This window comes from Piliocolobus tephrosceles, chromosome 21, assembly GCF_002776525.5.
Source record: "Piliocolobus tephrosceles isolate RC106 chromosome 21, ASM277652v3, whole genome shotgun sequence".
Taxonomy (NCBI): domain Eukaryota; kingdom Metazoa; phylum Chordata; class Mammalia; order Primates; family Cercopithecidae; genus Piliocolobus; species Piliocolobus tephrosceles.
This window is the reverse complement of record NC_045454.1, coordinates 6,023,905-6,048,695: the sequence shown is the minus strand read 5'-3', so window position 1 is coordinate 6,048,695 and position 24,791 is coordinate 6,023,905. Positions and strand designations below refer to the sequence as shown.

The 24,791-nt window shown below is 43.6% G+C and overlaps 1 protein-coding gene across 1 annotated transcript; it reads left to right on the top strand.

Moving 5' to 3' along the window:
- The first annotated feature begins 246 nt into the window (after positions 1–246).
- Positions 247–24,486, top strand: LOC111530336 (zinc finger protein 480). The gene is made up of 5 exons (XM_023197502.2): positions 247–347; positions 3,659–3,749; positions 15,531–15,657; positions 17,224–17,340; positions 23,089–24,486. The coding sequence occupies exons 2-5, from the start codon at positions 3,678–3,680 to the stop codon at positions 24,366–24,368; spliced, it is 1,596 nt and encodes a 531-aa protein (XP_023053270.1). The 5' UTR covers positions 247–347; positions 3,659–3,677; the 3' UTR covers positions 24,369–24,486.
- Positions 24,487–24,791: the final 305 nt, after the last annotated feature.

The window sequence follows — 24,791 nt, the reverse complement described above, 5'->3', positions numbered from 1 at the left end:
CTCAGTCTTCGGGGTAGCTGGTACAGGTGCCCCACCCCACGGCCGGCTTAAGATTAATAGCAGGAATTTTCCTGGATCTAATCATCAGCCGACTTTGCTCTGTCCCGGCAAGAGTACAGTGCGGAGACAGCTGAGTTGCTTTAGCATCCTTGACAGGTCTCCCGCAAAACCCGGAAAACAGAGGCGCTGGAAGCGAGGCGGAGGGAAGCGCAAGCCCCGCCCCACCCCACCCCGCCCCACCCCGCCCCGGCCCGGCCCGGCCGCCCTGCTTCGACCTCTCCGCTGCGCGCGCAGTTTCCCACAAACCCGGAAGCGGATCGCGTGGAGTGAAGGTCACGCCGCGGCGCGTGAGTTTCCCTTTGTATAAATTAAAATCTGAGCTTCCCAGCTCCCCCGCGCTTCTGTACCCGGGATCTGAGGGGCCACACAGACCTGGAAATCCTGGCACCGCTCCCTCTACCCCGACCAAATTCAGGCGTCCCTGTGAGAGTCCCGCCGTCGTTTCCCTGTGTGTTTAAATCGCTCGGCGACGGGTCCTGTCCCCCGTCTTTCTGCCACAGGGCCATGTAGTCACCTCCTATCGAGGAGTTTTCCTGCTTCAAATTCTTCTGTGATGCCTACATCCGCCCTGCACCGCGAAAAGTCCTCCCCCGCTAGGTGGATTCCGGTCTATCAGGTCCCCCAAGCCTCGCCTTTGTTGACCCTGGAGCGCAGCACTCCAATCTCAATCCAGGAGAAGCCGCGTCTTCTGCCGAGTCCTGGGATTCTGCAGACGCCACCCCTCTCTTGATCCAGACCCTCCTTGATCCGGGACCCCGCTACTCCCCAGGCCTCCTCTTCCCAGCCACCGCTTCTCCTGACCCTGGGTGTGGGGAGGTGACTTAGTCTGTCTTTTGACATCCAGTGTTCTTGCAGTGTAAATAACACCTCACTGAAAAGGTGTTCTGCATGTGGGCATCTGATCCCAATTCCTTCCATATGCATGCGTGCAGAGAGATCTGGAGAGCGAGGGAGAAGAAAGAGAAACATCTTGAAGGAGAAAGGAAGATTGAGGGAGAGCCCTAAGCAGATGGCAAAGCAGAAAGTGGATGGGGCATTTGCAGAGACAGTGAATGAAGCCGAGAAAGTAGCAGGGGGAGAAAAGCAACTGAAGAAACGCAGAGAAAAGTGCCATCTCCGGAGAGATGAAGGACTGCAAGATAGTGAGAGGGGCAGCAAAGTGGGAAGTTCCTCAGTTTGAGAGTCGGGGAGAGGAGGAGGGATTTGGAGCCAGGGCAGACAGAGCAGCGTAGTGCTGGGATAGCAAGAGGGGTCAGCTGGTGACAAGGAGAGCAGAGGGAGAACCACAGCAGGGGGAGGGCTGGGATCTCAGGGTGCCAGAGAGTGGGGACAAGGGGGTGTAACAGGAAAGAAGGGGTTTAACAGGGAGAGCAGAGGGGGAACAGAGACAGGGAAAGAGGCAGGACCGGGCACGGTGGCTCATGCCTGTAATCCCGGCAGTTTGGGAGGCCGAGGTGGGTGGATGACCTGAGGTCAGGAGTTTGAGACCAGCCTGGTCAACAGGATGAAACCCCGTCTCTAATAAAAATACAAAAATTAGCCGGGCATTGTGGCGCGCTCCTGTAATCCTAGCTACTCAGGAGGCTGAGGCAGGACAATCACTTGAGCCCCGGAGGCGGAGGTTGCAGTGAGCCAAGATCGGGCCATTGAACTCCAGCCTCGGCGACAAGAGCAAAACTCCATCACAGAAAACAACAACAACAGCAACAACAACAAAAAGTAAGAGGCAGAAATAGGTGGAGATTGGGACGATCAAAGATTGAGCAGAAAGTTTGAAAAAGGGGTGAAACAAGTTGCCAGAATGGAGCAGAACAGGTGGAAGAGAAGGAATAAGGGGAGAAACATTAGGAGAAGAGAGAGGCTCAAAGTGAGCAGAATCTTAGGGGAAAAATAAAGAGGGGGAAAAAAAGCTAGAGAAAGAAGGTGAGATTGATAGATACGTACAGAATGAGGGAGAGAAACACAGTACCGAGAATAGAGGGAACCCTGGTGCAGATGAACGGTGAGTTGATTGGATATTATGATGAAGTTGTGACATTGATTAATCTGATTATATGAAATGTGCTTTAAAAATACAGATGAAGATGAGATGTGCAAAACTCCTGTCTGTGAGGCTGGTGCATTTTATAATTCTTGGCATTAGACTTTAGCTTCCACTCACATTCCCTATTCAGGCACAGGTCGGTGACTTGAGTCATTCAGGTGTGGGTCACCCACTTTCCTTTTCCTGGGATGGGGTAGGGTGTGGGCGAATGTATAAGATAGCAGGAAAACCAGTGTTCTTCCTACTCTTGCAATCAACACAATAATGAACACTCAACACAGAATGCTTCATATCTGATGAACAAAATGTGTGGAGATTTCTTCCCACCAACAAGCAATTCATCAGACACCGCCTGGGGGTTCTGTAATTTCACTCAAGTTGACACTGTCTACCTGGAGTTAGCATCAGATCCCACAGGTTGGGGGCTCAGTTCCACAAGGCTGCCCCTACTTCATGTGCTGGTTATGAGTTCCTGGTTAGGACCTGAACTTCAACCAAACATCTAAAAATTGAGGATTCCCTTGACCCTTTGCTCAGATTTTATTAATTTGTTAGCCTGGTTCATAGAACTCAAGGAAGTATTTTGTTTAGTTTTATCCATTTGCTATGAAGAATATTGCAAAAGATACAGATGAATAGCCTGGTGGAAGAACCCTCCTAGCAAATTAATCAAAAGAAGGGGCTTTGGGATACCCTGATTTTTTTTTTTTTTCTTTTTCTTTTATTTTTTTGAGACGGAGTTTCACTCTTGTTGCCCAGGCTGGAGTGCAATGGTGTGATCTCAGCTCACCGCAACCTCCACCTCCTGGTTTCAAGCATTTCTCTTGCCTCAGCCTGCCAAGAAGCTGGGATTATAGTTGTGTGCCACCATGCCCAGCTAATTTTTGTATTTTTAGTAGAGATGAGGGTTCACCATGTTGGCCAGGGTGGTCTTGAACTCCTGACCTCAGGTGATCCACCTACCTCAGCCTCCCAAACTGTTGGGATTACAGGCGTGAGCCACCATGCCTGACTGACACTAGCAGTTTAGATATGCCAATGAGAAGCTGTCACATGCATCTTTTAAGTGGAATAAATAGAGTTCAGTACTGTTTGAAGTTCCAGGCATCCAATGGGGGACTTTGGACATGTCCCTCATGGATAAGTGGATTCCACTGTGTTCTGTATCTGGTGCCGAGCACCAAGGCTCTGTGTCCTCCATTTCAGAGTGATTACATGAGTCTGAGATCCATAGAGACGGGAGTGGGGCTGTGCTCTGCATGGGGTTTGGTCAGGGCTGGGTCTGGCCCTGAAGGGGAGCCTAGTCCAGGCCAGCTCCCCACTGCTGCAGCGTGCATGTGGGCATCTCTAGGAGGGGAGCAGATTCTGAAGAAAAGAGTGAAAAACTCACTTCTTGTTCTTTCTGTAGGAGTTTCTTGTCCCTGCATCAACTCTGGTGCAGTGGACAGCAGAGGACATTTTCCACAGGGTGAGGTCTAACCTGTGTGTGTGGTTGTGGCACAGGAAGAGGGTGTGTTGATTCTAAGCCCTAAACAGCATATTTTTGACATTTAGGATTGACTTCTAAAGAGTCATGCTGTGTGACGAAAAAGCCCAGAAGAGAAGGAAGAGGAAAGCAAAGGAGTCAGGGACGGCTCTTCCTCAGGTGAGATGATATTCTTGGTGGATTGTTCTGTCTCCTTTGTTTCAGAAACGTTGGGCCTTGGAGTTGGGAATCTTCTCTGAGTCTGACAGGTTTGCTTGCACTCATCTATGCCTTCCCTCAGTGCTGAGACTAGCTTGGTCATGGGGACCCTAACCTACTAGCGGTAGAGGAATTAAAGACACAGACACAAGAATAGAGTGTAAAGTGGATCAGGGGCCAACAGCCTTTACAGCTGAGAGCTGTGAACAGAGTTTGACACACGTAGTTATTGACAGCAAACCATTGATAAGGATTGTTTCTATACATTATAGATTAACTAAAAGCATTCCTTACAGTAAACAAAACATTCTTAATGAGGAGTAGAGAAACAGGCTCTGGCTAATTATCTGCAGCAAAAATGTGTTGTTAAGGCACAGGCCACTCATGCTATTGTTTGTGGCTTGAGCAGTTTTCCACTCCGGGCAGGCCAGGTGTTCCTTACCCTGCTCCAGTAATCCACAAACTTGTAGCAATGTGCGTCATAGCCATCACGAGCATGTTTCATTGCTGCAAAAATCCTGTTTATGGCCAGTTTCTTTAAAGCCTGTTTATGACAGGCTTAGGGCCTGTTGCTAGCATGTCCCCCTTTCTGTTTTTGCAAAGCGATAAAGGCAAAGGCTGCTTTGTCATGGTGGGTTACTTCTCACAGGATTCGGGATCCAGATCTGCAGACTACACAAAGACAAACAACACTGATTAAAAGCACAATCATTGTTGAAATCACAGAGCCTCCAAGTGTCTCGATCCATTTTAATGGGTTAATAGCTGCTAATCCGTCTGCAGCTCTTTCAGGCTCTTTAGTTCCTGGCATTAGCATCAGATGTGCCTGAGAGATTTAAAGTACTTGTTCCTTCAGTTTTGCAATATCCAAAGATAAATTTCCAGTATGACCCTTTAAATGTCTCTTAACTCTTTCCTACTCTTGCTCTGTTTCATTATACAGATGAGGAGTAATGCAAGAATCAGAAGTATTCCAATCACATTGTAACTATATTCTATATTCTAGACTCACTACTCGATCTCCTAGCCACATTACAGTTTGTCGGAGATCATTGATTTGGTTAACTAGTTTTTGGTCTGTATTAGTTTGGGAATTCTACAGCAAAGTAGAATTTTTCTGCCAATTATTTACATAGTCTGCTGTTTGTACTGTGGAATGCAAAGTAACTCCAGCTACCGTGGCAGTAGCTATGACAGCAATCAATCCCATAATGATTAAAATTAAAGTGGCAATGAAACGCCGAGAGCACCTCAAATTCTTTTTTTTTTTTTGAGACGGAGTCTCACTCTGTCACCCAGGCTAGAGTGCAGTGGTGCGATCTCAGCTCACTGCCAGCTCTGCCTCCCAGGTTCATGCCATTCTCCTGCCTCAGCCTCCTGAGTAGCTTGGACTACAGGTGCCCACCACTATGCCCGGCTAATTTTTTGTATTTTTAGTAGAGATGGGGTTTCACCATGTTAGCTAGGATGGTCTTGATCTCCTGACCTCGTGATCAGCCTGCCTCGACCTCTGAAAGTGCTGGGATTACAGGTATGAGCCACCATGCCCGGCCGAATTCTTTTGAAGAATTTCAGTAATAATATGCACAGAAGGAGAGGCTTCCTAAGGATGGGAAAGCTTTACGGGTATCCATACTCCTTCTCGGGCTGTTACCACTAAAATAGAATGATCAATATTATACAAGGAAGAATTCACACAAGAAAACAATCTACATTCTTGACAAGTGACATGATAATTAGGGAGATCAGGTTTTAAATCACCCACTACAAACAGAAAAGGAGGCCTTATTGTCAGTCTCGACATGGCTGCAACTGGGGGGTCCTCATGTTCCTCCCAAAAATCTCTTCCTCAGCATCTGGCTCATGATAAGACTTCAGGTGTCTTGATGGTATCCAAATCGGCTGCTGGTTTTGGCCTGGAGATACACAAGCATAACTTCTACCCCAAGTTATTATTTTACCTATTTCCCAACTTTTTGTTATCGGATCTCTCCACCAAATCAGTTGTTGCACTTCCATCTGTGCAGCTGATTTCTGTAGATGCTGTTAGTTGCTGATAGCATCTGGCCTTTAGGCAGGCTCAAAAAATTTAAAGTCAATAATGCTAGATTCAATTGCATATTTTGGGTTCCATAATCACTGTTCCCCCCTTTCTGGTTTTGTAATTGCTGTTTTAGGGGGAGATTCATTCTTTCCACAATGGATTGTCCTTGTGAATTATATGGGATGCCAGTAATGTGTTTAATATTCTATATAGAGAAAAATCTAGCTAGAGCTTCACTAGTACAGCCTGGGGCATCATCTGTTTTAATAGAAGCTGGAATGCCTATCACTGCAAAGCATTGCAGAAAATGCCGTTTAACACAGGCAGAAGATTCCCTTGTTTGACAGGTAGCCTAAACAAAGTGAGAAAAGGTATCTACACATACATGCACATAAGCCAGTTTACCAAAAGAAGGAACAGAAATGACATCCATTTGCCAAAGAGAATTAGGTTCCAATCCTCGAGGATTAACTTCTCCTGTAAAAGATGAGGAATGCACTATTTGGCAAGTTGGGCATTGCTGGATAATAGCTTTAGCTTCTTCACAGGTAATGCTGTATCTGCATTTGAGACCAGAGGCATTAACATGGGTTAAATTGTGAAAGTGTCTAGAATTAGATACTGCAGTAGCAACTAGGTGATCAGCCATTTGATTCCCTACAGTTAAAAGTCTTATAAAGGGTGTATGAGTTCCAATATGAGTAATGTAAAAGGGTGCATTCTATTCCTAACTGGTTTGTAATTGGGTAAATAAAGTCATTAGTTGTTAATCTGTATGAAATCATAACTGAGCATTTTTAATTAATTGTGTGGAATGGACTACATGTGAAGAATTAGAAATTACATTGACAGGCAGCTTAAAAGCAGTCAGTAGCTTAATTACAGCTACAAGCTCTACTTTTTGAGCTGAAGTATAGGGCGTCTAGAAAACTTTAGTTTTTGATCCAGAATAAAAAGCTTTACTATTACTAGACCCATCTGTAAAAACATTTTCAGCACTTTTAATTGGTTTAAACTTAGTTATTCTAGGGAGAATCTAGTTAATTTTAAAAATTGAAATAATTTTGTTTTTGGAAAGTGATTATTAAGAACACCCACGAAATCAGCTAACTGGGTTTGCGAAGTAAGATTATTTATAAAGGCTTGTTGTATTTGTGCCTTCGTAAGAGGGTCATATCCATGCAATTTAGCAATTCCATGCAATTTAGCAATTCAAGTTCTCCTATTGCCTATCAGAGTAGCAATTTGATCCAAATAAGGACTTAGTGTCCGTGAATTAGTATGTGGAAGAAAGAGCCATTCTACCAAGTCCTGCTCTTGGACAATAACACCAGTAGGTGAATGCTGAGTTGGAAAAATCAGTAAGTCTAAAGTCTTTTCTGGATCAACTCTATTTATTTGAGCTTTATGTACTTGTTTTTCAATCAGTTGTAACTCTGCCTCAGCCTCCTTTGTTAATTGCCAAGGGCTAGTGAGACTAGGATCTCCTTTAAGGATAGAAAATAGATTACTCATTGCATAGGTAGGAATGCCTAGAGCAGGTCATATCTAATTAATGTCCCCTAGTAATTTTTGAAAGTCATTCAGTGTTTTCAATTGATCCTTACATATGATTACTTTCTGTGGCAGTATTGTAGTGTCATTTACTAAGTAGTGTCATTTACTATTGTAGTGTCATTTACTCCCTAAGTTGGAGTAAGGAGTAGTAGTCTGAATTTTGTCAGGAGCTATAATTAAACTGGCACGAGAAATCAAATTTTGTAAGTGATTGTAACATTGGAGTAATATTTCCTGGGTGGAGGCAGCACAAAGAATATCATCCCATTGTTTTCCTTTTTTGCATTTTGGATATATTCCAGGCTTAGCAGTTATCTTTTTCCCCCCAAACTGGTGGCCCAACTTGGTGATTTTTTCTACATTCTTTTTTAGTATGACCATGCTTCCCACAGTTAAAACAAGCTCCAGGAAATGGAGTATTTCCTTTACGCACTTTCATTCCTGCCATTGCCTGGGCTAGCAGAGTAGCCTTATGCAGATTACCTCCGATACCATCACAAGGTTTAATATAGTTAACCAAATGTGCTTTTCCCTCATAAGTTGCAGAGCAACTTGGCACTCAGGATTGGCATTGTCGAAAACTAATAACTGCAGTACTATGTCCTGAGCAGCTGAATCTGCGATCACCTTTTTAAGAGACTCCTGTGATTTAGTTAAAAAATCTGTGTACAGTTTTTTCAGTCCCTGCTTTACAGCACTTGAAGGATATTGTTCCCGCCTGAAGTGATTTTTTCCCAAGCTCTAATGCACAGTCCTCTAAGCTGCTCTATGGCATCATCCTGCATAAACTTCATCTGCCCACCAAGTTTTAAATTGTAAGAACTGAGCAGGAGTTAGACAAGCTCAAGTGAGTGCATCCCAATCAGTAGGAATCATTTGAATGGAGACAGCAACGTTCTTTAACAATCCCATTACAAAAGGAGAACCTGGTGCATATTGATTAATAGCTTGTTTAAATTCTTTAAGTATTTTAAAAGGAAAAGACTCAAATGTAGCCATAATATTCCCCTGTTGATCAGGTGGGTGTATTCTTTTTTTTTTTTTTTTTTTGAGACGGAGTCTCGCTCTGTCCCTCGGGCTGGAGTGCAGTGGCCGGATCTCAGCTCACTGCAAGCTCTGCCTCCCGGGTTTACGCCATTCTCCTGCCTCAGCCTCCCGAGTAGCTGGGACTACAGGCGCCAGCCACCTCGCCCGGCTAGCTTTTTTGTATTTTTTAGTAGAGACGGGGTTTCACCGTGTTAGCCAGGATGGTCTCGAACTCCTGACCTCGTGATCCGCCCGTCTCGGCCTCCCAAAGTGCTGGGATTACAGGCTTGAGCCACCGCGCCCGGCCCAGGTGGGTGTATTCTAACAGGGAACTGCCAAGCATCCATATCACCCTCTCGTCTAGCTTCCTGGATTCCTGCCTGAATAGAACCGAGAGCAGTCACTTGAGGTGCTCCTTGAACAGTCACTGGGGCAACTACTTTTCACCCAGTGTCCTCTGGAAAAGAAAGATCTGGAGGGTCAGGCCACTCTTTTTCTTCAAAATGATGAGGGGATGTAGAGGGGTACAGACAAACCTCTCCCTCCTTTGCTGCTTTAGCTGGCAAGGAAACCTGCTCTGTCACTTCTTCTGTTAGTTCGTTACATGCTCCTTCTTCCTCTGATTCCTCCTCATCATCATCTGTGTGGAAAGGCTCCAAGGTGGAATGAACCAGAGCCCACACTGACCAGACATTTACAGGAATATCCTCAGTCCCATCCTTATATGCCTTCTTTGGTGTGCTGCCTACCTTTTCTCAGACCTCTACGTTCATAGTTCCTTGGTCCGGAAACCAGGGGCAATATTTCTTTACCACACCTAAAAACCTGCATGAGTCAGCTAGTGCTAACCTTTATTCCTCCTTTTCTTAGGAGCTGCTGAAGCAGGCTCAAATAAGCCTCATGTCTGCTTGACCCTTTTCCCATTGTTACCCTGATGCTTCTGAGCTCCTCTTTTACCATGGGGATTGCTTAAGAGTACTCGGGTGTCCTCCAGCATAGTTCCATGTTCTCCAGCTCTGGTGACCCTTTGATTCGGGTTCGAGTCCCACATTGGGCGCCACTTGCAGGGACCAGCTCGGTCGTGGGGATCCTAACCTAGTGGTACTAGAGGATTTGAAGACATAGACACAAGAATAGAGTGTAAAGTAGAATCGGGGCCAAGAGCCTTCAGAGCTGAGAGCTGTGAACAGAGTTTGACCCATATATATATTGACAGCTAGCCATTGATAAGCATGGTTTCTATAGATTATAGGGTAACTAAAAGCATTCCTTATGGGAAACAAAACATTCTTAGCAAGGAGTAGAGAAACAGGCTCTGGCTAATTATCTGCAGCAAAAACATGTTGTTAAGGCACAGGCCATTCATGCTGTTGTTTGTCATTTGAGCAGTTTTCCACTCTGGGCAGGCCAGGTATTCCTTGCCTTGCTCCAGTAAACCAACAACTTATAGCAGTGTGCATCATAGCCATCACAAGCATGTTTCATTGCTGCAGAAACCCCGTTTATGGCCAGTTTCTTTAAAGCCTGTTTATGACAAGCTTAGGGCCTGTTGTCAGCACCTCAGTCCCTCTTATCTCACTTGGATTCCATCTCCCATTACCCAGTGACATGAACTGGGGATGAGGCCCCACTGGACATGGTTCTGGGAAGGGCTTACTCCCTAACATGGATGGAGATGGGGTGTGGGCCCCGTGGCATTAGAGCTGTTGGGCAGTAGGGATTGCTCAGGGGCCACATCTGAGTGCACCATCACCTCTCTGTAGACCAGAAACTGCACATGGAAGTCATGTATTATTGTGCACAAGCACCTAGTAAATTGTAGGAAAAGAGTACAGGGAGGAGAAACCTTTTCTGCCTGATTTTTGTTTCGTTTTTTTTTTTGTTTTGTTTTGTTTTTTTTGAGACTGAGTCTCTGTCATCCAGGCTGGACTGCAGTGGTGCGATCTCAGCTCACTACAACTTCTGTCTCCCTGGTTCAAGTAATTCTTGTGCCTCAGTGTCCCAAGTACCTGTGATGCCAGGTGCCCGCCACCACACTTGGCTAATTTTTGTATTTTTAGTAGAAATGGGGTTTCAACATGTTGGCCAGGCTGGTCCTGAACTCCCGACATCAGTTGATCCACCTGCCTCAGCTTCCCAAAGTGCTGGGATTATAGGTGTGAGCCACCATGCCCAGCCTTCCAGCCTGATTTTTACTACATTTGAAGCTAAACGCCTTTCCCAGTTTTTTACGTCTAGCTTGGTTCAGGGAGGACGTTCTCTCATCATCCTCAGCATGTACCTCTCCCAGAGACTGATTTTCCTTCAGGGGGTCTCAACACCAGCTATGTTAAGCAAAAAATATGGTAATTTTGCTCAGAGATTGGAGCAGATTTTTTTTTTTTTTTTTTTTTTTTGTAATTAGAGAGGAGGAAATCATATTCTTGTCCACCAATTATTATCATTTTTTTCAACATCAAGTTATATATAAATTTGTCTTACAGGAAAACTCCAAATGTACAGGTTAGGCCATCAAATACAAAGCATTCCCTGTCCTAAATGTCTAAGTGACATGTAAATAGTTGTTATGGAGGGAGTCTTCCACCCTCCCTCAGTCTCACTGGGGACCCACTGCTGTCAGCTCTGTCAGGAGTGAGAGCAAGTCCTGTAGAATTGTATTTATACAGCATTATGGTGTTTTAAGTAAAATTCTCGGTGATTGTTTTATGATACTTTATTCTGTAAGTTGTGAAAATTTGCTCCTTTACACCCTCATGTGAACGTTGTCTGAATTAAAAATCAGTCACCTCTCTGTTTTTAGTGTCTGGCTTGGTTCAGGGAGAATGCGCTGTGGTCAGCCCCGCTGGAGATTCTGGAGGTCCCGTGCCTTATCTGGGATGCGTCCTCTCTGGGCTTTGCTTGTTACCTTCTCAATGAAGGGGGTGACCAGGTTCTGCTCAGGAGCTCCCCTTTCTGCACCTGCTCTTCAGCCTGTGTGGGGCAATAGGAAGCTGGGGGTCTGCACCGCCACCTAGTGTCTGCCTGCGTTACTGCTGGCTCTGGTTTATGCTGGTGCCTTTGTTCTCAGTGGCTTCCTGACCTGGGGCCCTGTTACTTCAATGCTTATGTTAGACAAGACAGAAACTTGTCCCCTTAAGCAGTCCCCTGAAAAGTCAGAAGGTTGGAAAGACATTCCCATTGTTTTCCTCTCTCAGGAGAAATCTGGAGTTTGTGGTATCCTCTAGATGATGGCATGTCATGCCTGGGCAGGCGTTCTGGTGAGTGTGTGTCACATATTTTCACAATCAGGTCCCAGTAGATTGACTTGGTACTGGTACACCTCTGGGTGCAGCCTCCTGAGTGTCTTCTGGATTTCTCACAAAGGCAGTTGGCCCACATATTCTTGTTTAAGTTGTGTCTACATGGATTCAAAATGGTCCAGGGCTTCCTGTTCCTCTGTCTTGCTGACATTACTCTTTTAGTAGACTTGCAGATTTCTTACCCAGGTCTGGAATGTCTTCTAGTTAGGGGCCATGTATATTTTCCTAAGGGAGATGTCAGATGTATCTTTACTGTATGTGTCACTTTATAAATATTGCTGCTAAAGAAGGAAACTTTTTTTCAATATAATATATATTTTTAAATTTATTTTCTTCTTTTAATTCTTTTTTCTTTCTTTTTGAGACAGAGTCTTGCTGTGTCACCCAGACTGGAGTGCTGTGGCAAGATGACAGCTCACTGCAACTTCTGACTTTTGGGTTCAAGCAATTCTCATGCCTCAGCCTCACGAGTAGCTGTGATTACAGGTGTCAGGTGCCCACCACCACGCCCAGCTAATTGTTTGTATTTTTAGTAGAGATGGGGTTACACCATGTTGGCCAGGCTGGTCTCAAACTCCTGACCTCAAGTGATCCACCTGTGTCGGCCTCCCAAAATGCTGGGATTACAGGCATGAGCCACTGCACCAGGCTAATATATTCTTATTAGTTAATATGCTAAAATGACATTCTTTGTCTTGGTTACAATAATTTTATTAATTATATATATTTTTAAATCCAGCTTTTTCCTGCCCCCAACCCCCACTAATTTTTTTTTTTAACCTCTCCTTCTAGTCCCTGCTCAGGCATCCTGTGCAGTGGTGACTGGCTGCAGCATAGACCAGCCCCCTTTTCTCTGCCTTAAAATCAAGCAAATGTCTGCCATGTTTACTGCTGATTATCATGTTTCATGAGATGTTCTTGCTTAATGATATTGTTGTTTTTGTTTTCAAATTTTATTTTTGGCCTTGTTTTTAATTATCTAGTAATTTCTTAAGATGTATACTGCTGAGATATTTTCTTTGACTTATTTTGTTAAATTATATTAATAAATTTTCTATCATGTATTAATGTTTTATTTTATTAATGGAATATATTGATAAACCCCATTGGGCTTTTGTAAATACCTAAACACGTAAATTTTATGGACATAATTATTATATTTATGTAAGTCGGGGTCAATCACATGTGTGTACAATCCCAGCTTCTTGGGAAGCTGAGGCAGGAGGATCCCTTGAACACAGGAATTTGAGACCACCCTAGGCAATGTACTGAAACCCCATCTCAATTTTTTGAAGTATTATATATAATCATATTTTTTATATAAATAGAGATGGGATCTTTCTGTGTTGCCCAGGCTGTTCTCAAACCCCTGTCCTCAAGCAGGCCTCCCACCTTGGCCTCCCAAAGTGCTGGGATTACAGGTGGAGCTACCATGCCCAACCTGCATTTATATTTTTGAATCTGGGTATTTAATAGAGATTGGAGTTCAACTTTCTGTCTTTTTATCGTCTATAGTTTTTTAATGGCTTAATATACAACGTTTATAAACTAAATTGAGTACAGCTTTTACATTTTTGTTGCAAACATGCTGAAATGTACATAGCAAAAATAACAATGACAGGTGGATGCAGTGGTACAAATCTTTAGTTCCAGATACTTGGGAGGCTGAGGAGGGAGAAACATTTGAGCCCAGGAGTTCAAGGCTGTAGTACACTGTGAATAAGCCACCACCATGCAGCCTGGACAACGTAATGAGACCCTGTCTCTAAGAATTAAAAAATAATAGTGATGACAAATGTCATCTAAAAAATAGATTATTGACAGACAATTCCTATTTCAGTTAATGTGTGTAAGTGTATATGTGTGCTAGTGTATATGGGTCTAAGTGTACATATTTATGTGTGTACATGTGACGTGTGTCCATGGCTGCACAGATGAGCAAGCCTATGGTTTTATTAAAGACACATCATCATTTTTAGGTATTTTCTTTAACAGTTGAAATTACATCTGAAATATTTTCCATGACCTCAGAAATTGTCCTACACCATCATGTTAGTGAGTTGATGGCTGTGAATAGTAGCATATTATGGGATACATGTGTGTACTCATATATAATGACCTTTTATGAAGGTCCATGATTTTATCCCTGAACTTGTTTTAACTTTTTTCTTAGGTAATTGTCAATTTACTTTTGATGCTGATCTGTTCATTGTTTGATTCCTTTGGTTTGGTTCTAATGCCCGGACACCTGGGATGCAGTGCGTACGCTGCTGTTTTTAGTCCTTACACCTGGGGCGAGTTTCTTAGAGTATCTGTGACACAGTTGTCTTCTCGGTAAGACAGGGACAGGTGTTTCTTTCCTGGGCTTTTGTTGTTATAGCAGTTAGTACATGTAAAGCATTTAGAGTAGTGCCTGTCTCATGGGAAGTGTTCAAAAGCTTCAGTCATTGCTACTGTTATCATCACAGTTTTATACTTCTTCTTTTTTTTTTTTTTTGAGACAGAGTCTCACTCTGTAGCCTAGGCTGGAGTGCAAGTGGTGTGATGTTGGCTCATTGCAACTTCCGCCTCCTGGGTTCAAGCGATTCTCTTGCCTCAGCCTCCTGAGTAACTGGGGTTACAGACACCCACCAGTACACCCAGCTGATTTTTGTATTTTTAGTAGAGACGGGTTTTCACCACGTTGGCCAGGATGGTCTTGAACTCCTGACCTCAGGTGATCTGCTGCCGTGGCCTCCCAAAGTACTGGGATTACAGGCATGAGCCACCGTGCCTATAATTCTTTTTTTTTTTTTTTTTTTGAAGCCGCTATGGACATTGTCCTCTCCAAAGACACCACTTGCATAGTGCATAGTAGTGGTGGTGTTATTGGTAGATATTCAGATCAGGTAGATACTGAATATCACTTGGAGTGTCAAAAATAATATCTAATCCTTCTGTAGAGATAACCATGGGTTAATTTTTTATTTGTATGTCTTATATGTCCACAAAATGAAAAATCTATATTGATTTTTAAAATATAACTTAAAAATTTTTTTTTTTTTTTTTTTTTTTTTTTTTTTTGAGACGGAGTCTCGCTCTGTCGCCCAGGCTGGAGTGCAGTGGCCGGATCTCAGCTCACTGCAAGCTCCGCCTCCCGGGTTTACACCATTCTCCTGCCTCAGCCTCCTGAGTAGCTGGGACTACAGGCGCCAGCCACCTTGCCCGGCTAGCTTTTTGTATTTTTTTTAGTAGAGATGGGGTTTCACCGTGTTAGCCAGGATGCTCTTGAACTCCTGACCTCGTGATCCGCCCATCTCGGCCTCCCAAAGTGCTGGGATTACAGGCTTGAGCCACCGCGCCCGGCCTAAAAATTTTATTACACTTGGAAAAGTGTAATAGAACACAACTCACAGGCTGGGATGGTGGCTCACACCTGTAATCCCAGCACTTTGGGAGGCCCAGGCGGGTGGATCACCTGAGGTCAGGAGTTCAAGACCAGCCTGGCCAACATGGTGAAATTCTGTCTCTTCTGAAAATACAAAAATTAGCCAGTGTGATCGTGTGCACCTGTAGTCCCAGCTACTTGGGAGATTGAGGCACAAGAGTTGATTGAACCCAGGAAGTGGAGGTTGCAGTGAGCCGAGATCGCACCACTGCACTCCGAAAAAGAAAAAAACCACGTTTACAGACACATAACTACATCACAAATACCTTAATGTAGATTCGTCAGAACATTCTCTTCAATCGAGTTAATCTTTATAACTCCCTTCTCATTTTGAGTGAAGATAAATACCCTTTACATATCCTGTTGGTGAAATGTGTTTTTCATTTTAGGGACACTTGACATTCAGGGATGTGGCCATAGAATTCTCTCAGGCGGAGTGGAAATGCCTGGACCCTGCTCAGAGGGCTTTATACAAGGACGTGATGTTGGAGAACTACAGGAACCTGGTATCCCTGGGTGAGGATCGTGCCCCTGCAGAAGCCGGGATCTGCCCTTGGTTATTTCAGCATTTTCCCTTGTGTGCCTCCTGGGAGCCCCTGCATTGTTTGACTGACATTAAGCAGGAGAATCACTTGAACCTGGGAGGCAGAGGTTGCGGTGAGCCGAGATCACGTCATAGCCAGTCTGGGCAACAAGAGCAAAACTCCGTCCCCCCCAAAAAAAACAAAAAAAAAAAACAAAATAAACCTTATTGACTCAGGGTGGGACCAATGGCTCACACCTGTAATCCCAGCACTTTGGGAGGCCAAGGCAGGAGGATCACCTGAGGTCAGGAGTTCGGGACCACCCTGGCCAACATGGTGAAACCCCGTCTCAGTACTAAAAATACAAAAATTAGCCAGGCATGATGGTGGGCACCTGTAATCCCAGCTACTTGGGAGGCTGAGGCAGGAGAATCGCTTGAACCTGGGAGGCAGAGGTTGCAGTGAGCCAAGATCACACCATTGCACTCCAGCCTGGGCAACAAGAGTGAAACTCCGTCTCATAAAAAATATTAGGAAAAAAAAAAATCTAAAAATCTTGTTGACTCAGAAATGAAAAGCTCCATAGTGTTTGCTGGAGTTGAAATGTCGATTTTCTTCAGATGTTCTGTCCCTTTCATTATACATCATTGGGTGGTACCAGGGCTGAACTATGCATAAAACCCTTTCTGTTTGTTTTTGAGATTGAGTCTTGCTGTCACACAGGCTGGAGGGCACTGATAGGATCTTGGCTCACTGCAGCCTCCACCTCCTAGGCTTAAGCAATTCGCCTTAGCCTCCCTAGTAACTAGGATTACAGGCGCCTGCCACCACACCCGGCTAATTTTTGTATTTTTCAGAAATTTTTACAATGTTGGCCAGGCTGGTCTCAAACTCCTGGGCTCAAGCAATCTACCTGCCTCAGCCTCCTGAAGTTCTGGGATTACAGGCATGAGCCCCCGCACCCAGCTGCATAAAACCTTATGGCAAACTTCAGATACCCACTTGCCTGTTTTCTACTCCTGTGCTTTTTTTTATATTTTGTTTTTTTGAGACAGAGTGTTTCAGTCTTGGAGGCTGGAGTGCAATGGCGCAATCTCAGGTCACTGCAACCTCCACCTCCTGGGTTCAAGCGATTCTCCTGCCTCAGCTGCCCGAGTAGCTGGTATTACAGGCATGCCCCCCCACACTCGGTAATTTTTTTTTTTTTTTTTTTTTTTTGTATTTTTAGTAGAGACGGAGTTTCTCTATGTTGGTCAGGCTGGTCTTGAACTCCCAACTTCAGGTGATCTGCCCGCCTCAGCCTCCCAAAGTGCTGCGATTACAGGTGTGAGCCACTGCGCCCGGCTTCTACTTCTGTGCTTTATACTCAGTAGTTACTGGGAAGGGGCTCGATGTCTGCTTTTTATAATATTCTCTAAGCATTCAGAAGGAGGCAGTCTGTGGATGAACTTGTGAAACGTTATTCTTGATTCATTTGTGATATCCTTTCTCCTTCCTACACATAGGGCTTGGATTTTGGAGATGCCACAGCACATTTTGATTCTTTTTTTACAAACAGGAATCTCTCTTCCTGACCTGAATATTAACTCCATGTTGGAGCAAAGGAGGGAGGCCTGGTCTGGTGAACGTGAAGTGAAAATAGCAAAAAATTCAGATGGGAAGGAGCACATCAAAGGTATGAACACAAGTAAGAGCTCAGATGGGCAGGGTGGAAGCCATGCTGTCGTTTGGGCTTTTTGTTTTGTTTCGTCTAGTTTTGTTTTTTTGTTTTTATTTTAGTGTTTGTTTGTTTGTTTTTTTTTGAGATGGAGTTTCACTCTATTGTGAAACAGAGCCTGCGAGATGGAGCAAGACTCGGTTTCAAATAAATAAATATATGTATTTTTTGTTTATTTGACTGGAGACCCTTTTTTCCTCCCTCCCTCCATCCCTTCCTTCCTTCCTTTTTATTTATTTCAGATGGAATTTTGCTCCGTTTTCCAGGCTGGAGTGCAGTGTCGCTATCTCAGCTCACTGCAACGTCCGCCTCCCGGCTTCAAGGGATTCTGCTGCCTCAGCCTTCCAGGTATCTGTGATTACAGGCACCTGCCACCAGGCCCAGCTAATTTTTGTTTGTGTTTTTAGTAGAGACAGGGTTTCACCATGTTGTCCAGACTGGTCTCAAACTCCTGACCTTAAGTGATCTGCCCACCTCGGCCTCCCAAAGTGCTGGGATTAGAGGCGTGAGCTATTGTGCCCAGCTTCTTTTCGTTTTTCAGATACAGGGGTCTTGCTATGTTGCCTATATTGATTTTGAACACCTGGGCTCAAGCAATCCTCCTTTCTCAGCCTCCATAAGCACTCTGATTATGGGCATGAGCCACGATGCCTAGTCTTATTTTTTTTTATTTTGAATTTAGATTTAATTGATTACCAGTAATATTTAACTCATTCCTCCTACAGTTTCACTTTCTCCCCTCTCCGTTTCTGTTCTGTTTGTATGAATTTCAGTATTTTAGATGGAATCATACAGTATTTGTCTTTTTTTTTTTTTTTTTTTTTGAGACGGAGTGTTGCTCTGTCACCCGGGCTGGAGTGCGGTGGCCGGATCTCAGCTCACTGCAAGCTCCGCCTCCTGGGTTTACGCCATTCTCCTGCCTCAGCCTCCCGAGTAGCTGGGACTACAGGCACCCGCCACCTCGCCCGGCTAGTTTTTTTTTTGTATTTTTAGTAGAGACGGGGTTTCACCATGTTAGCCAGGATGGTCTCGATCTCCTGACCTCGTGATCCGCCCGTCTCGGCCTCCCAAAGTGCTGGGATTACAGGCTTGAGCCACCACGCCTGGCCAGTATTTGTCTTTTTATGACTGGCTTATCTCACTTAGCGTAGTATCTTTCAGGTTCATCTATTTTGTAGCACATCAAGAAATGTGTATATTCTTTCAGGACTGAATAATGTTTTTCTATTTGTCTGTACCACAGTTTAACTATTCATTCATTGGTGGACACCTGCATTGTGCCTACCTCTTTATTATTTTTAATAATGCTGCTATGAACATGGGTTTTTGTTGTTGTCATTGTTGTTTTTTGAGACGGAGTCTCGCTCTCTCACCCAGGCTGGAGTGCAGTGGCATGATCTTGGCTCACTGCAACCTCTCCCCCCTGGGTTCAAATGATTCTCCTGCCTCAGCGTCCCAAACAAACTGGGACTACAGGTGCCCACCACACCCAGCTAATTTTTGTATTTTTAGTAGAGACGGGGTTTCACCATATTGGCCAGGCTGGTCTCAAACTCCTGACCTTATGATCCACCTACCTCGGCCTCCCAAAGTGCTGGAACTATAGGCATGAGCCATCGTGCCTGGCCTTGAACATGGGTTTCTAAGTATCTCTTCAAGATGCTGTCTTTATTTTTATTTTATTTTTCATTTGTGTGTGTGTTTGTTTGAGATGGAGTTTTGCTCTTGTTGCCTAGGCTGGAGTGCAATGGCACAATCTCAGGTCACTGCAACCTCCACCTCCTGGGTTCAAGCAATTCTCTTGCCTCAGCCTCCTGAGTGGCTGGGATTACAGGTGTGCGCCACCATGCCCAGCTAATTTTTGTATTATTAGTAGAGACAGGGTTTCACCATGTTGGCTAGGCTGGTCTCAAACTCCCCACCTCAGGCATGTAGGAACATTACAGGCCTGAGCCGTTGTGCCCGACTTTTTATCTTTTTATCTATATACCCAGATGTGGAGTTGTTGCCTATACTAATCATTTGATTTTAGATTCTTTCAGAAAATGTCATACTTATTTCCAAAGTGACCATACCATTTCACATTTCCACTAACAGGAGCACAGAATTCTCCTATTTCGCCATATTTTCGACAACACTTGTGATTTTCTGGTGTTTCATTTTTTTTTTCCTTTCTTGACAATAAATATTCTATATGGGTGTGAGGTGATATTCTATATGCGTGTGAGGAAAAATCTGTTTTCTATTTGTGTTTCTCTAATGATTTGTGATATTTTGCATTTTCCCATATGGTCATATGTCACCTTTGGAAAAATGTGTATTTCTTTCTACATTTCTTAATTGGGTTATTTGTTTTGCTTTGTAGGAGTTATTTATATATGTTTATTTTATTTATTTATTTATTTATTTATTTGAGATGAAGTCTTGCTCTGTCACTGAGGCTGGATGCAGTGGCGTGATCTTGGCTCACTGGTACCTGTGCCTCCCAGGTTCAAGCAGTTCTCCCACCTTAGCCTCCCAAGTAGTTGGGATTACAGATGCACACCACCGTGCCCGGCTAAATTTTTGTATCTTTAATACAGATGGGGTTTCACTATGTTGGCCAGGCTGGTCTTGAACTCCTGACGTCAGGTGATCCACCTGCAGCTGCCTCTCAAAGTGCTGGGATTACAGGCATGAGCTACCACATCCGGCCTATATATATTTTAGATATTAAGTTTTTATTACAGATATGTTATGCAAGTATTTTCTCACATATGGTAGGTTTTCTTTACATTTTGGTAATTGTTTTCTTCCATCCACAATAGTTGTCAGTTTTGTCATAGTGCATCGTGTGTATTTTTACCTTCTTTCCTTTCATGTGTTATATCTGGGGAAATGTAAAGTTTCCCCAGATATAACACATGAAGTGTAAAGTAAGGGTTCAGCCTCATTCCTTTGCATGTGGGCGTCCTTTTTGTTCAGCACTATTTGTGATGAAGTGACTGTCCTTTCCTTATTACATGGTCTTGGCTTTTTTTTTTTTTTTTTTTTTGAGACGGAGTCTTGCTCTGCCACCCAGGCTGGAGTGCAGTGGCTGGATCTCAGCTCACTACAAGCTCCGCCTCCCGGGTTTACGCCATTCTCCTGCCTCAGCCTCCCAAGTAGCTGGGACTACAGGCGCCCGCCTCGTCGCCCGGCTAATTTTTTGTATTTTTAAGTAGAGACAGGGTTTCACTGTATTAGCCAGGATGGTCTCGATCTCCTGACCTCGTGATCCGCCCGTCTTGGCCTCCCAAAGTGCTGGGATTACAGGCTTGAGCCACCGCGCCCGGCCCCGGTCTTGGCATTTTGATTGAACATCATTTGACCAAGTATTTGAGGGTTTGTTTCTGGCTTCTCTATTCTTGCTTTTTTTTTTTTTTTTTTTGCATGGGGGAATGGATTCTTGCTGTGTTGCCCACGCTGGAGTGCAGCAGTGCGATCTCAGCTCACTGCAACCTCCGCCTCCCAGGTACAAGTGATTCCTCCTGCCTCAGCCTCCCAAGTAGCTGGGATTACAGGCATGCGCCACCATGCTTGGCTAATTTTTGTATTTTCAGTAGGGATGGGGTTTCACCATGTTAGGCAGTCTGGTCTCAAACTCCTGACCTCGAGCAACCTGCCTGCCTCGGCCTCCCAGAGTGCTGGGATTACAGGTGTGAGCCACTGTGCCTGGGTCATTTTTTACTTTAGTGGAGAATTTTATCCTCTCATTTGGTTTACCGGTACTGTCTGTAATCCTTTTATTTCATTTTGAAGGTCTCCCTGTAGCATTTCTTGTTGGACAGGTCTAGGGTACTAATGAACTTCCTTAACTCTTCTTTATCGAGGAAAGTCTAAATTTCTCCTTTATTTTCGCAGCTGACTTTTGCTCCATATAGTATTCTTGGTTGATTGTAAGCACTTTCAATATGTCATCTCACTGTCTTCTGGCATGCAAAGTTTCTGCTGAAAAAAGTACATAGTCTTATACATTTTGTTCTAAATGGCAAATATCTTTTTTGTTGCTGCTGTCAAAATTCTTCCTCTGTCTTTGATGTTTGATAATTTGTTTATAATTTATCTCTGTGTGAACATCCTTGGGTTAATTTTAATTCGAATGGTCAAGCTTTTTGAATTGTATATTCAGGTCTTTCTTCAGAATTGGGATTTGGGCAATTATTTGGACATTATTTCTTCAGTTGCAATTTCTGATCCTCTGTCTTCTCCTTATGAACCTCTAATAATTTGTATATTGTTGTGCTTGAGAGCATCCAAAAAACCTGTTAACATTTATTTGCTTTTCTTCATTGTTTTTTGTTTTTGGTCTTTGGAGCTGATTATATATATACGTATATATACACACACATATATATACACACACATATATATATATTTTTTTTAGAGGGGGCAGAGTCTCACTCTGTAGCCCAGGCAGGAGTGCAATGGCACGATCTTGCCTAACTGCAACTTCTGCCTCCTGGATTCAAGCGATTCTCCTGCCACAGCCTCCTGAGTAGCTGGGATTACAGGCGTGCACTCCCACACCCATCTAATTTTTGTATTTTTAGTAGAGACGGGGTTTCACCATGTTGGTCAGCCTGGTCTCGAACTCCTGACCTTGTGATCTGCCTGCCTTGGCCTCCCAAAGTGCTGGGATTACAAGCATGAGCCACTGTGCCTGGTGGAGCTGATACTTTTGAACAACTGATCTTTAAGTTTGCTCATTCTTTTCTGTGCTCTATCCATCTGTTGTTGAGCACCTAATGAATTTTTACTTGTGTTTCAGCTCCAGAATGTTTTTTATGTTTCCTCCTTTGTTTAATATCCTCCTTCTCATGTATTATTCTTCTGATTTCATTTAGTTATCTCTCTCTGATAACTTTTAGCTTATTAAGAATCTTAAGGCAGTTGCTTTAAATATTTGTCAGGGGCCAGGTGCAGTGCCTTGTGCCTGTAATCCCATCATTTTGGGAGGCCAAGGCAGGAGGATCACTTGAGCCAAGAAGTCTAGGCAATATTATGAGACCCTGTCTCTAAAAGAACACAGAAAAAACTTGCTGAGGCTGAGTGCGGTGGCTCATGCCGGTAATCCTAGCACTTTGGGAGGCTGAAGCGGCTAAATAAATATTTGTCTAGTAATTTAGAGAGCTGCCTGTCTTTTTCTAGGTTTGGCTTTATTTATTTTTTAGCCATAATTCTCTTTCCTTTGGTAGGCCTTGTAATTTTTGGATTAGGTTTGGTAAAATAACTGCTTCTCTCAGTTGTTTGGTATAAGATTTGGTCAGAGGGAGATCTTTTCTAATTAGCCTGTTGTAAAGGGTGTGGGAACACTCACTCCTTTTCTGGGGATGTGCCTTTCCTAGTTTTGTGCATGTACTGTTATTGTGTATACCACTTCTCTTAAGTGTCTTATTTTCCCTAAGAGACTTGTCCCTTCTTTTTCTCAGAAGGTTTCAATTCCCTATCTCTCTGCTTATAATCCCTCTCAAACTCACCCATAATCCTCTGACTCCTATAGATTTCCTAGCACTCCAGTGCGTCACCTTGCCCTCTTCTGTTTTCAGCACTGCCAACAGACGTACAGAGTGTGCTGATATTTCTTCCAATGTCTGAGTCAGATGAGGCAGATTCTAGTTTTTTCATCAGACTCTAAACATGCTAGAATTATGGGGTCTGAATTTTACTCTTTTCTTGCTTTCCTAGGGAGCAGCTATGCCTTGGGAAGCAATGCAAAAGACAAACCAATTAAAAAACAACTTGGAGTATCCTTTCACTTACATCTGTCTGAACTGGAGCTATTTCCAGATGAAAGGGTAATAAATGGATGTAATCAAGTTGAAAACTTTATCAACCACAGTTCCTCTGTTTCCACTCTTCAAGAAATTTCTTCCAGTGTCAAAACCCCCATTTTTAATAGGAATGATTTTGATGACTCTTCATTTCTCCCACAAGAACAGAAAGAACACATTGGGGAAAAACCTTATGAATGTAATGAGCATAGCAAAGTCTTTAGAGTGTCTTCCAGCCTTACCAAACATCAAGTAATCCATACTGCAGAGAAACCTTACAAATGTAATGAATGTGGCAAGGTCTTTAGTCGCAATTCACACCTTGCAGAACATTGGAGAATTCATACTGGAGAGAAGCCTTACAAATGTAATGACTGTGGCAAGGTTTTTAGTTACAATTCAAACTTTGCACGACATCAAAGAATTCATACCAGCGAGAAGCCGTTTGAATGTAATGAATGTGGTAAAGTCTTCAGCAATAATTCTTACCTTGCACGACATCAAAGAATTCATGCTGAAGAGAAACCTTACAAATGTAATGAATGTGGTAAGGGCTTCAGTCACAAGTCATCTCTAGCAAATCATTGGAGAATTTATACTGGAGAGAAGCCTTACAAATGTGATGAATGTGGCAAGGCCTTCTATAGAATTGCGCTGCTTGTACGACATCAGAAAATTCATACTGGAGAGAAACCTTACAAATGTAATGAATGTGGTAAGGTCTTTATTCAAAATTCACACCTAGCACAACATTGGAGAATTCATACAGGAGAGAAACCTTACAAATGTAATGAATGTGGAAAAGTATTTAATCAACTTTCAAATCTTGCACGACATCGAAGAATTCATACTGGAGAGAAGCCTTACAAATGTAATGAATGTGGTAAAGCATTTAGTGAGTATTCAGGCCTTTCAGCCCATCTTGTAATCCACACTGGAGAGAAGCCTTACAAATGTAATGAATGTGGCAAGGCATTCAGACACAAGTTATCCCTAACCAATCATCAGAGAATCCATACTGGAGAAAGACCTTACAAATGTAATGAATGTGGCAAGGTCTTCAATCGAATTGCACACCTTGCACGACATCGGAAAATTCATACTGGAGAGAAACCTTACAAATGTAGTGAGTGTGGTAAGGCCTTTAGTCGCATTTCATACCTAGCGCAACATTGGACTATTCATATGGGATAGAAACTACAAATGTAACAAATGTGTCTAAGAATTTAGTGTGGGCTGGGTGCGGTGGCTCAAACCTGTAATCCCAGCACTTTGGGAGGCCGAGACGGGTGGATCACAAGGTCAGGAGATTGAGACCATCCTGACTAACACAGTGAAACCCCGTCTCTACTAAAAAATACAAAAAAAAAAAACTAGTTGGGCGAGGTGGCGGGCGCCTGTAGTCCCAGCTGCTTGGGAGGCCAAGGCAGGAGAATGGCGTAAACCCAGGAGGCAGAGCTTGCAGTTAGCTGAGATCTGGCCACTACACTCCAGCCTGGGCGACAGAGCGAGTCTCCATCTCAAAAAAAAGAAAAAATTTAGTGTGCACTCAAGCCTTACTACTCATGTTTTATTCCATACTGCAAAGACATTTTGCAAATGCAAAGAATATGACAA

What these genes read in the sequence shown, in the direction of transcription:
- LOC111530336 (XM_023197502.2), top strand. Translation starts at nt 3,678, where the DNA reads ATGCTGTGTGACGAAAAAGCCCAGAAGAGAAGGAAGAGGAAAGCAAAG. An exon ending in CAGGGACGGCTCTTCCTCAG is followed by an intron (nt 3,750 to 15,530) that starts GTGAGATGATAT and finishes TTTTCATTTTAG; the next exon opens with GGACACTTGACATTCAGGGA. An exon ending in CAGGAACCTGGTATCCCTGG is followed by an intron (nt 15,658 to 17,223) that starts GTGAGGATCGTG and finishes TTTTACAAACAG; the next exon opens with GAATCTCTCTTCCTGACCTG.